This window comes from Megalops cyprinoides, chromosome 12, assembly GCF_013368585.1.
Source record: "Megalops cyprinoides isolate fMegCyp1 chromosome 12, fMegCyp1.pri, whole genome shotgun sequence".
NCBI lineage: Eukaryota > Metazoa > Chordata > Actinopteri > Elopiformes > Megalopidae > Megalops > Megalops cyprinoides.
The window spans coordinates 26,788,890-26,801,598 of NC_050594.1; the positions used below are offsets into that span (position 1 = coordinate 26,788,890).

General features: G+C 43.5%; 1 protein-coding gene across 1 annotated transcript in view; it reads left to right on the top strand.

Moving 5' to 3' along the window:
* Positions 1 to 12,709, top strand: part of syne2b (spectrin repeat containing, nuclear envelope 2b) — a 118,700-nt gene that overhangs the window by 58,707 nt on the left and 47,284 nt on the right. Inside the window, exons 67-77 of the mRNA XM_036542304.1 lie at positions 264 to 449; positions 745 to 864; positions 955 to 1,137; positions 2,277 to 2,378; positions 2,713 to 2,853; positions 5,852 to 5,965; positions 6,418 to 6,516; positions 7,748 to 8,425; positions 9,178 to 9,210; positions 9,314 to 9,475; positions 11,971 to 12,144. Of these exons, the coding sequence (XP_036398197.1) occupies positions 264 to 449; positions 745 to 864; positions 955 to 1,137; positions 2,277 to 2,378; positions 2,713 to 2,853; positions 5,852 to 5,965; positions 6,418 to 6,516; positions 7,748 to 8,425; positions 9,178 to 9,210; positions 9,314 to 9,475; positions 11,971 to 12,144 (1,992 nt within the window). The remainder of the gene's footprint in view (positions 1 to 263; positions 450 to 744; positions 865 to 954; positions 1,138 to 2,276; positions 2,379 to 2,712; positions 2,854 to 5,851; positions 5,966 to 6,417; positions 6,517 to 7,747; positions 8,426 to 9,177; positions 9,211 to 9,313; positions 9,476 to 11,970; positions 12,145 to 12,709) is intronic.

The following is a 12,709-nucleotide window of genomic DNA, read 5'->3' on the forward strand; positions in this document are numbered from 1 at the left end:
TTGTTTTATATTTTTATGTCAATTTCAATTTTTAAAAGTTTTATTGGATTCAAATTCACAGGTTAAGTGTATTAAGTATAAACAATATGTTTTTATAAGTGCTTTTCTAACAGCAGTGGCCCACCCGGGTCTTTACTTGCAACTGTCTGACTGAGTCCAGTAGCCTACAGTATGTACACACACAGAGTGTGCTTTGTAAGAGCTGAACGGGACTCTATGTGGTAGCTCTGAGTGTTGTGTGTGTGTGTGTGTGTCCTATGCAGATGGTGCTGGATGACTCTGAGCAGATGAGGCGGACTCTGCAGGGCTTTGCGACCGTGCTGCAGGAGATCTCCTCTGTGTGTGACATGGCTGCTCGGGAGGAGCAGCTGGCCCAGGCTGACCAGCATGTTGCTACCATGCAGCAAGGCATTGTGGGGCAGCTGTCACAGTACCAGCACGCCGCCGCAGTGAGTTCCTCCTCACCCATGTCCTGTCCTCTGTCCCCTGTGTCCTTAAGCAGATTACCAAACACAAATCAATCATTATCCTTAATTTAATTCTGACTCAAAACCTCAGAAAAAAATGAATTGATCAAAATTTAATTTATCTGGTGATCCATGGCAAGGCACCTCATTTTTGAGTTTTTTTTCTTTGAACCTCTGAAACTCTTTGAAACAGTATTATTGTCGACATGGTACATTTTTGGAGGCATGTTTGACTGAAGAGTCATTTTGTGTGTCTGTTTTGCCACGCACTTGTAAGGAGGTGGAGGCCATTGAGACTGAAGTGGAAAAGATGGAACAAAACTTGAATAAAATCAGGGCTGTTTTGTCCTCTCAAGACTCCACCACGTCGCCAGAAGACCGCCATGCAAGCCTGCAGGTGACTGACTTGTTTCTTTGCAGCTGCAGGTTCTCACTCAATCCCAGTGTTAACAAGTCTTTGTGTGTGTGTCCTTTGACACCCCTGCAGATGGTCCTGGGCGAAATTGAATCGATGAAGAGGACTATTGCTGAGATCCAGATCTGTAAGCCGGGTCTGTGTCTGCCAGAGGGGGCAGAGGAAACCCTGACTGTCTTCCAAAGGGTCCAGCATCTCCTGCAGCAAATCCAGGCATTGGAAGGAGTGATCAAAGAGAAGAACCCCACCCTGAGGGTATGTTCAAAGGCAACAGTACTCATATGTGTAAAGAATCGTTTGCCGAATCTTTACTGTAAACAATTTACTGCATCCCTTGGTAATTACAGATTCCTGGAAAACAAATCATTAGTCTCAAGTGAGAGCTGTTTTCAGTGCCCTTTCTGTTACTGATGATCTGTCTGAAACCCATCCTAAACGGGAGGGAGCATTTTTCTTTGACAAACAATTTTTCTTTGACAGAAAAATGCAGTGGAAAGATCTTCAACAGAAAGGTGAAAGGCAGGTCCTCCCCCATCCTGACAAAGCAGCACAGTAACAGCCTCTAGCAGTCAGCAGTGGAGTAGGTCAGCTCTTATTGGCTTATGGCAAGAGGCGCGTCCTTGGCGCCTGTTGAAAGAGCACCGTCACTAGCTGAGAAAGCATTAGCATAGTCACCTTGGAAACGTGCTCCAGCTGCGGTTGAAACATGACTGGCAGAGAGCTGTGTCAGATCTGAGATAAGACCTCGCAAGGCTGCATCTGATCAGCCAGCACTCCTGTGCTTATTAAAGCGACTGAAATGGCCTTTCTGTGCCAGAGCAAGATTCCCCCCATCGCAGTTTCCTGGTTCTCAGATCTAGCTCATCCAAAATGTTCTGTTTGATTACAGTGAGAGAACTCTGTGCTTTAATTATCCAGCATATCCTACTATATGACTGCTTATGGGAAGGGAGCACTTCCTTCCCACTCCCCCGTCACTTTTATCTTTCTGGGACAGTAGGGTGATGTGAGCCAGGCCTGCTTGTGTGCCAGTGACCAGTGAAGGTCAGGGAGGCAATGGAGGGAAGCAGACATTTATGGGAAGAATGGCTGGAATGTAGTCTCTCTTTAGTTGACCCAGGGTCACCCAGCAGGAAAGAAGTACTTATGAAATATGCAAGTAACTTCATGTGTGTGGTCTCTTCACACGCTGGTTCATGCTGGCTCAGCTTGGTAGCAGCTCCTGTGTTATGTGTGTGTCCGTTCAGCTAAAAGTTAGTAATCATAAGTGTGAATACAAATGTCAAATGCAAATGGAGTTTGTGACGAGGTATGTTTGGGCTGCAGCTACGAGATGGCTGAGTGTGATTATGAGATTATCTTTATGAGAGGGATTATCTTTGGTTCCTCCTTAGCTGACCATTGGACAGGCAGTGGAGCTGAGTGAGCTGTCCACCTCTGCTTCAGAGGAGGTCATAGTGCCCAGTCCTACCCTGTCCATTCCTGGAGATTCGCAGGTGAGCCCCAGCCAGAGTGAACCGGCTTTTGCACTACGGTCACAGCACTGCTCTTCCTGTTTCTCTCCTGCTCCGTAATTTCTGATTCAAGATTCTTTATTGAGTTTTGCCTAGTGCTTCACAGTTATAAAATTTATAAAATTTAATGACTGAAAATCATGAAGTCAGAACATTATCATTCTTATGGATTGGTAATAATAATAATAATATGTACTATAGACGGTATTATATATTGACTGTTCCTGTAAGTAACTAAACTTACTGCCATCTCTGCCTGTCTGTGCCACGTGACTTGTCATGTCTATGGCTGGTACCAAATGTCTGTCTGTTTTAGGGGAGTGACGGGGAGGATGGGCATATACGGATTGTGCATGTTGAAGAGGACGTGTTGAGGAGATCTGGAGCATCCCTGATGACTGTAGAGGAATCCTCCCCAGAGCAGAGACTGAGCTGGGGGCTGGAGAGAACACACCAGGTACTGCCAGAGACTTTCCAGTAACAGCACTCACCCTGCAGATTGAAGCCAATACATGGCTATGTTCAGTGAATCTACGAATGAGACTTTTATAGACTTTAAAAACACTGATACGGCTGATCACAACGTAAAGCAGTACATATCCTGCTCCCCGACTGAGGCTGTGCTTATGGATTTGCATTTTAAACTGGTAGCAGTTTCTTAGAATTCAAATGTAATGGTACTGTTATGTTTTTCTGATCACCTTGAAGTATAGTACCGGCTATTTCACTGCACACAGATCAGAAATGTTGTGTATCTGCAAAGGTAGGTCTTCACTGTGTGCATTTTTAACTTTATTATCCATTACTCTTTTTTAGAATTACATCACAATCACCAGGGAGAACACCACATATACACAGTCAAATAAAGCATGTTTGAAATTAATAATTTCACACACCTACAATACAAGTGGAGGAATAAAAGTCTAGGTAAATTTAAAACACTGAATTAAAAATGTCTAAAATAAAATCATACAAAGGAATTTGTTAAAATAAGAAGATGTATATATACGGCACCAGTCAAAAGTTTGGATGCGCCTGATAAAGATCCTTGGAAACATGTATTCAAAGACTTTCATTTTCAAAGACTTGCACTTATGTGTTTGAAATTTTGTTCCTTTGGGCTCTATTCAACCAACAAATTTCCATTTTGGGTCAATTCTTCAAATGTTGTTAATTATTATGATTCTGTAAATGTCCTTCAGTCAAATACCTTGACATTTTATATGGTGAGAAGACTACATTTGTAACACCTTTCAATGCCACCTGGGCTGTGTGTCCCCTCCCCCTTCTGACACTGTAATAAAAGATAGAGGTTGTAAAATGGGTCTCAAATTAAGCACAGATAAAACCAGCCTAACCTCAATGGTAAACACATTGTGATGATACATACCTAGTGGCTAGAAATTCATGGTAACTATTGTGGGTTGTACGCCCTATGATAGCACTTACTCCCACTGTGGCAATGTTTCCAATGATCACATTTCAAGGATGATATTAATGATTCACTGCCTGAGTAACTAAGTGAAATTTTGAAAATTACAGTGGATAAGCATGTGTGCCAAATAAATGAATTGAATTCCCTTCCTATGATAGGGGAAAATAGTGAACACATTTTGCAAATTATAATGGATCGTTTTCAAATCTTCATGGACACTTTGTTTACAGACAATGAACACTTTTTTAAGATATCATGGGGCAGCATGTTAAAAATTATGGCCCCATATTTTGCTCCAGTATCTGAATTGGGTTGAGTTCACTGACTCAATGCAGAAATTCTGGTAGATGAACTGTTATTAGGAAAAAGGAGACTGGGAGAGATGGAGTGAGCTGAGGCTGAGTAGACAATGCTTCGTTCCATGGAACTGTACGGAGAGGGACCCATATGATGTAAGAGCACCAGTGGAGTGATCAGGTGAAACAAGGCGATTAGCAGGGGTTTTCATCCAGGGCCAATCACAATTCAGCTGTTTTGTGTATTTAAGTGAACATTGCCGGCATTATCCACTAAAACGCAGAAACGCAACAATGTCACACGCTCAAGCAAGGAAACTGTGTTAGAGGTGGATTACTACCAAAGAGAATTATGCGCTCAAAAGTAACTGTATCATCGGCACTATGCAGAATTGTATGTTTTGCCCATGTGTTACATTACGGACGGTGCTAAAAGGTGGCTGGCGTGTATGTCCCTGGCATTGCGGAGCAGGAGACCTGGGATTTGTCACTCTCTGAAGGGGAAGAGGACTCTGGAAGCTCTTGCTCTTCGTCCTCTGAGACGCTAACTGGCAGTGTTCCAGAGGTAAAGAGAAACACTGGAACCGAACCCTCCTGCATACCTCCCGTGCTCTGCTTCTTCTTCTCTTCTTCCTCCATGGGTGACTCCCCTTGCTTGCCTGTTGGTCAGAAGCAAACCCCGTGTCCACGGCATAACTGTTGCTGTCTATGCCCCTCATTCCTTCTACATCCTCTCTAAGGTGTAAGCCCTATTTGAGCTCCTACTCATAGTTCTTGTTTCTCACTTTTCTTTAGCTCTATTCACTGCCTTTTTCCTTGACTTCCTGTTGGCAATAAAACTGATTTTCTCTTTTGCTGTCATTTTCTGTTCTGTATTCTCTTGTTTCATTTTTTGCTCATTTTTATTTGATTGTTGTTTTTCTTGTCAAAAGCAGTTTGGTCTGCATATTTGGTCTTGCCCATCCCCTCAAGGGGGCAACATTGAGTCACTTTTTTAATTTTTTAGTCTCATTGCATAAAGAGTGTACCTCACAGTTCGCCATTCCCTTAACCATTTACTCATTGAAGTGTTTTACTGTGGGAAGCAAAACGTCTTTTATACATTGTTTGTGCACATTAACATGAAAAGTTCCTTCTTCAGCTTCTGGTCTGAAAATGCTAATGTGGAATTTCAATGTACAAAAAAATAATATATTGAGAATGTATTTTGGAGAATATATGTTGTAGCTTAATCAATATATTGAAAGTATATAATTTTTTGCAATGTTGGCATGCTGCTTTAAATTGATTTAAATTTAATTGCATTTGCATATGAATTTGCATCTAAATTGCATTTACTTATATTTGCAAATTTATTATTGGGCAAAACAACACATTCTCAATATATTCTATTTTCATTTTCATATGGGTGAACATGAGTATGACAACTCAAGCTTATGTTTTATCAGACTTCTATGTCTGATCATGTTTCAGACATATTTTATTTGCCTTTATTTTGGAAATATATCCATAAATACTGAAATGATGGTATCATTGCAGTTTACACTGCATTTCAGTGTTTCCAAGTAAATTAATGGACAGTTATAAGCATCTTTAGAGACCACTCTGTTTTTTTTACTGCTGCCAGCAGAAAATGATGGATAGCCAGACAGGTGTTGCCTGATCTATTTTTAAGACCTGACGCTAACTCTAACCTGCCTGTTCTTTTCCTCTCCCTGGGCCAGGAGCCTGACGATACCTTTACAGGTGAGAAGCAGGCCACTGATGCATCTGAAGGCATGGAGCACATCCAGGAAGGAGACAAGGTGATTCAATCCCTCCAAAGGCCTGCCACCAAGGTGAGAGAATGTTTATTTGTCGTATTGGTAAATCACTTTCTTACTGATTCAGAAACTGCCAGTAAGGTCTGCTGTTTACACAGTAAGACCGTGCATAAATGAGTGACAGGTGACTACAGCCCTGATATCTGTGAGAACTTTCACAGTTGTGAAAAGTTAGTGTTACACCTGCCACAGGAGATACAGTAAGTGAAATGTACACTGGATTGGATGGAAATGGATCAAAACAATGAACAAAATAAAGCAAAACAGTATTAAGCCAATATCCTGCCATAAAATAAGTTTTGCTAGGTCTCTTAACAGGGCTTGTTAGACATACTCATGTCCATGTCTTCTGTTGTAGAACTGCGGGAACTTTACTGAGAAACTTTAATGAGCTCAGTTCAAAAAGTGCACCATGTGTCCTTCATGGAGAGATGCGCTGAGCCTCGGCTGTTCTCTTGTCTCCTCAGGACGTAGTGGGCCTCTCTCTCCCAGCAGGAGGGACCATGGAGGAAGCTATTTCAAAGCCTGTGGCCACAGTCAGAACACAGACCCTGTCCCAGAGCATGGTAAACAAACCCCCCTCAGTAAACCTCTCCACAGCCTCCTCCAGAACCCAGCAGAAATGTGTAGTGTCCTAGAGTAGAAGGAGTAGCTAGACTTGTCTTTCAGTGCGTTTCCATGGCATAGAGTTCTGAATATTAAGTTTTTAGTCTTTGAGAGGTTGCAGTACGTTTCCAACGCTCTGTTTACATCCAGCGGAGTTCCCTCATTCCTATACAATCCTATGTTTACATGTTGAAAGACAACAGAGCAGATTAAGCTTACCTTTGCTGCCTGTCCAAAGAACACAGAGCCCATGTGAGCACAGTTCACGGGTGGGTGATCACACCTTTTCAAGCACCTTGAAACTTGAACTGACATTTGTGGACTTGTATTCCACTTTGCTCAAAACCCCATCTATGCAATACAAAATTGGGAGGATCGACGATTCACATTTGTCTAAAATGTGAGGTTTTGATGGGCACTAAGAATTTTAGGAGAGAAAGAAATGGAATTCCCACAAACAGTGGGAATGCTTTTAATGTGCTATTTTTCCAAAGTAAAGTTTAACCAAATGTGCCTCTTATGTGTAACTGTTCTTTTTCTGAACATTACAGTGTTGGTGTAATCCTAAAATGTATTTATGGCATGCCTTTTGTAACAAGTGGGAATATTGTGCAACATGTTTTATAACAAATATTATAATTTTAATTTGATTTATTCTTTGGTTTGAAAAAGGGAATGCTACTAAGAAACTCATTTTAGATGAAATGGTTTCTACTTTGTAGAACTGCTGTGCTTATTTGCTGACACTATGTTAACTGTTCAGCAATTGATGATGTGCTTGACTTGTTTATTGTAACCTTAATATTCGGAATGTAATGTAATGCTGTTCTCGTGACTTCTTATCCCTGCATGAACAGGTTACAGTGGAATATTTCACCTCCATTACTTGGAAGCAGAATATTCCTGTACATATTCTGAGTATTATATGTCATTGTTAGAATGTATATTCTGAGATGAGTGCTGTCCAGTACTCTGAACAATATTTACTATCCATGTAAACGCACTGATTGTTCAGTTGGTATTAATGTAGCAAATATTAGCTATTTTCTGTCTTACCACTTGTGCATGCAAATTGTCTCCTCTTCTGACTTTGTGAATATCCTGGAGACTGCCTCCTCGTGTCCCTGTTTGGGAAAACAAAAATAAATCCACGATGCGACCTACCCCTCCCGTCTCTCTCTTCTGTGTCAGGAGCTCTTGGGACAGAGTGGGCTTGCATGGCAGGGGGAGGACAGCCAGCCAGAGCGGCTGAAGACACAGAGCCGAGACACACAGGGCACACACAAACCTGCAGGCGACACTCCCACCACACGCACAGTCACAGACAACACGCACACGCTTCCGAAAGTCTCAGCCGACACAGTGGCCCCGCACACCCCCGCACTGTCCCAGGCGACGGGCGAACTGACCAAGGACAGACACTGCAGGCCCTCACCTACTGAAACAGCACATGGTCTGTCTAGATACACTGAGAGGGCCTCTGAGCACACGGTTGTGCCTGTGCTAGAGGAGAAGGTTATAGATCTCCAGCACACGCTCACCACACACACTGCCCTAACAGGGTCAAGCGGGACTGAAGGCCAGCCATTTGAAAGGGACAGCAGGGACACATCTGCTGATCAGACAAACCATACACCCACCCTGTCTGAAGGGACGTATGCCCCCCCATTACTGCCCACAGACATTCCTGTTGCTCCTCAGCGTATTCCCCCCACACATGCACAGTCTAGCGACACACTCCCCACACACACGCAGTCTAGTGACACACTCCCCAGACACACGCAGTCCGGGTATACACTCCACACACGCACGCAGTCCTCCAGACCCTCCCAGGAGGATGCAGACGGCGAGCCTGCGGCTGCACCCCTGGTAAGCACAAACACTGCCCAGTGCCACAGACATACTCACAAATTCACTCACGAGTCACAGAGTTTTATTAGGGCTTGGAAATAAATGGCATTCCACTATTGGAAGATTGATATTCTCTAAGTGCAGTAACGTTGCTGAATGTGCCGAGAATGAACATTATGTGGTTTACACACTTTACTAACTCATTCATTGCTTGAACAATGTTTGATTACGGTAAGTTAGTTCTGCTTTTCAAGCCTTGCTGTCTTGTTCACACGGGTGCCTTTATTTGTGAAGAGAACCATTGTTATTCGGAGGCAGGGCGGGGTGTGTGAGGGAAACTCCCTGTCTGCCAGTGTCATCACCAGTGTGGCAACTCTGTGGTTCACTGTCCACACATTGCCTCAGGCTCTTATCTGGATAGGAATGTAAACATTGCATTCTCTGGGGGAGAAAGAGAGAGAGAGAGACATAGAAGAGGTTTGTTCTGTCAGCTGGTAGTGCTGTAACTGTGTCACAGCCCCCTCTCCCTCCCTCCCTCTCCCTCTCTGATCGGCCCCACATGCTTGTGAGGCACATGACCAGGGAGTCTCACATATGCTGATCTGTGTCACTTGAGCCCGGCAACCCGGCAGCAACTTTCAGGAAGTGATCGCTGCCGCGGTGCAGGCTACAGGTGGGTGGAGCGGGCCAGGCAGAGAGAGAGAGAGAGAGAGGGTGAAAGAGAAAGAGAGAGAGAGAGAGATAGAGAGAGAGAGAGAAGGGGGCAGAAAGTTGACTTTCGAGTCCCGGCTTCCCCTGCTCAGGTGAGAAAAGACACACCCCGTGCCAGACTGTCCCACACACACTCTCCCTCTCTCTCTCTCGCTCTTACTCTTTGAGTGCTGTGACTATCTGTCCCTGTCCCAGGCCTCAGGTGAGACCTGCTCTGCCAAAGGGGTGCTTCATGCCTGCCGCAAGCAGGCCGCCCAGCTGGAGGTTTGGCTGGAGAGAGCGAAGAAGAACCTGGGAGTCCCGGCGCCGACCGCAGCCATGCAGGAGAGCGTCGAGCAGCAGCTCCTCAACTGCCAGGTAAGCAAAGGGGGTCAAAGTTCAGCACTGTAGAGCCCTGAGCAAGAAGAGCTGCGTTTGTTTAAGCAGGAAGCAGGCAGGCACGAGAAACACCAGAGGTATGAACACAGACAGCTCAGTTCAGAAGAAGTGCTGCAAGCTGCTAAGTTAAGCATATATTTTTAGTAGTCCCAACATGTATTATTCTTGTGGGCTCTAACCCTTCTTTTGACACACCACTATCAGATTACAGCCCAACACAGTGGTGTCAGATTAAAGACCTACAGTATGTGCTCACTGACTCTGTTTCAGCTCTGTCTGTCTTCCTTCAGCAGTCATGCTCAGCCGCTTTACTAGTTGATTCCATTCCCATAATGACTGACATTCCAAGTGTACAAGGCCAGTTATTTCTCTGCAGTAGAAGCTTGCCGCTCTCACTCGTGTCTCGGGGGCAATTCAATGTTCAGTCCTCTGCTTGTTTCTCATCACAGCAAAGTCTCTTCATTTGTGCGTGGTGCCCTGTTAACAACATCTTCCCAAATTGCCCTCAGTTCAAAGTATTTCTGAGTTACAGAGGGAACAGATGTTCTGCACCGTACAGCTGTTTTTTCCCTGTAAAAGAAAACATGGGCTAGGAGACATTCATTTCAATGCGTTTTCTTTTTGCGCAAGTTAGAAAGAGGTTGCTAACAGAGCAGCATGTACAAATTAGGAGACTTTGTTGTAATGAGAAACAGAAGCAGTCATTAATAGTGCTGGCTTAGTAGCAGGACAAGTTCTGTGTGCAGCGTGGCCGGATTAAAACAAACAAGGTAGGGCAGCTCAATGTGACGTTGTTTGTTTTAAGAGCAGAATGTCGGAAGGGTAGTAGATTAAAGATGACATAGTGCAGTGTGAAGACCCGCACACCTTTGTTTAAGTTTGAATTGCACATGGCCAATGTGACACCATGCTGTTCCGGCTGTCCTGATTAACAAAGAAAGATATGATTGACACTACTGGGAGGTAGTGGGGGTGACTACTTTGCAACTCCATTCTCCAGGAAAGAGTTACGTTATTTGCATCATTCAAATGCTGAAGGAAAAAAAAAACCTGCAGACAGTCTGGTTAATATTTAAAAAACATGACTTAACCTGCGATAACGAAAGTATACAGTAATTCTAACCAATAGTACCCCTTTAAAAAAGGCAATGAAAGAGACAGCTAGCCCCAGAAAGGTTAATTTTATTAATAAACATCATTTATTTCTGTGTTACTCCTCTAAAATAAATCCAAACAGAACAGAAAAAAACAAGACTAGGAAATATGTGACACTCAGCAGGTTGGCAGTTGGTGAGTACTTGGTGAGTACTGTGCAGTAGAGGGTTTGACCTTTGATGATCAGTTTATGTGGATATCATGACCAAATAAGGGCTGAAATCACCTGCTTTGCACGCAATGTCAGGGACAGACAGGAGACATAAATAACTCACTTCACTGACTTACACTGATTTAGATCATTGGTACAATAGGATAAACTTTCTGTGTCTTTAAAATAATACAAATCATGTGTTAGCAGAGATTCTATTTGAATCACAAATAATACATGAAAATTGAAGCTGAAGGTATGCATACCTCTTCTAAGGTTTTTTTTTCCATGTCTAAATAAAGATTGGAAATTGAACAGGATACCATGAACAAATACCAAAATGTACTATTCAGATGTGAAGAATGAGGCATTGATTGCTGGCTTTGAATATGGTGCTGTTCTTGTGATTATAATGTGATGATGCAATTCAGTTCAGTAGATAAACCCTTAAATATTAAATTTACTAAAAATGAACTGATCTGATCTCAGGTCTGTTGAACACACTCTTGATTTTATGTAAAACGTCACATATTCTACTCATCAACACATACTGTATGACTTCAGTAGGCCTTGTAAATTCAGCAGAAAGATAGAATGTCCCTGACTGTCTGTGCTTGTCAAAGATAGGCTTACTGTATGTCTCCCAATTTCCAGATGTGCACGGCCAGTTTCTCTGCTGCTGTGTTGTTAAATTTGTGCCTGTTGATGGTGCATTTGCTGACCTTTTGCATATCGGGGTTTCAACTTCAAATAGTTTTGGTATGAGATGAGAAGAATGTTTGATTTGCAGTGTAGTGTAGTTGAGCCCACTACATTAGTGGAAAATGGCTGTATTCTGCTGCCAATAGCTGAATTCTGCACTAATGTAGAACAAGCATGCAATCTCAGTGCAGTGGTTAGTATAGCTCTCAGATGTACAGCATTCCTGTGTGGCACTGTATGTGCTGGCAAAGGTGGGCAAAACAGACATCAAGCTGTGTGGTCTCTGCCTGCTTTGTGTTCTGTGATAAATCGAAATATATGTTGGCAAATAAATGCAGACAGCACTGTGCTGCGACTGAGTGGACTGGGCCCTGGATTTGTGCAGATTCGAATGCTGCGGCTTTATAGTTATTTTCATGTTCCATGAGTGTCTGAATATCTCATGCCTGGCTGTGTGCTCATCCAGGAGATGTTCCTGGAGATAGAGCAGAAGGTGGCCAGCCTGTCGGCCCTGGGTCAGCAGACAGGCAGTCCTGGGGCGCACCAGGAGGCAGAGGCGCTCTCATCCAAACTGGAGGTGCTCAAAACCAGCCTGGTCACCTTCCAGCAGCTACTGCAGGAGAGGCAGAATGAGGAACAGGTACACTCCTACCCCTGTACATAGCTATAACACACACACACACACACACACACACACACACACACCCAACCATGCAGAATGCTCACCATACTCAGCCCCAATGTTGAAGAATCTATACCACTATTTTCCATGTTTTTCAGGGGCTGAGGATGGACTGATACACTTAATATGACTACTTTATTTACTGTCTCAAAACTTCCTGGAATTGCCATTGCCTTAAGACTATCAGTCCTCTGAAATTTGTTACTCATTTGTGGAAATTGACCTATATAATTAGGCCCGTGTGCTGTAAACTATAGGGACCTGCACTGCTATGTTGCCTGTGACTACATCTGTTGATTAAGCGGTACAGGGGGTGGTGTACACCATTTGTGTGATGCTTTCACAGCATCTTGGAAAAGACGGTGGTGCAAAATCCATGATAAGTTCTTTGACTTGCGGCTCAGGGAACAGCACAGCGTATCTTCTAACAATTAACATGGAATTATAACAGTGAAATTAACAGCCCTTGATCAACTTGAACATTTGAACTTGCACAGGTAGCAGCTCTCTGTTAGCCTGCCCT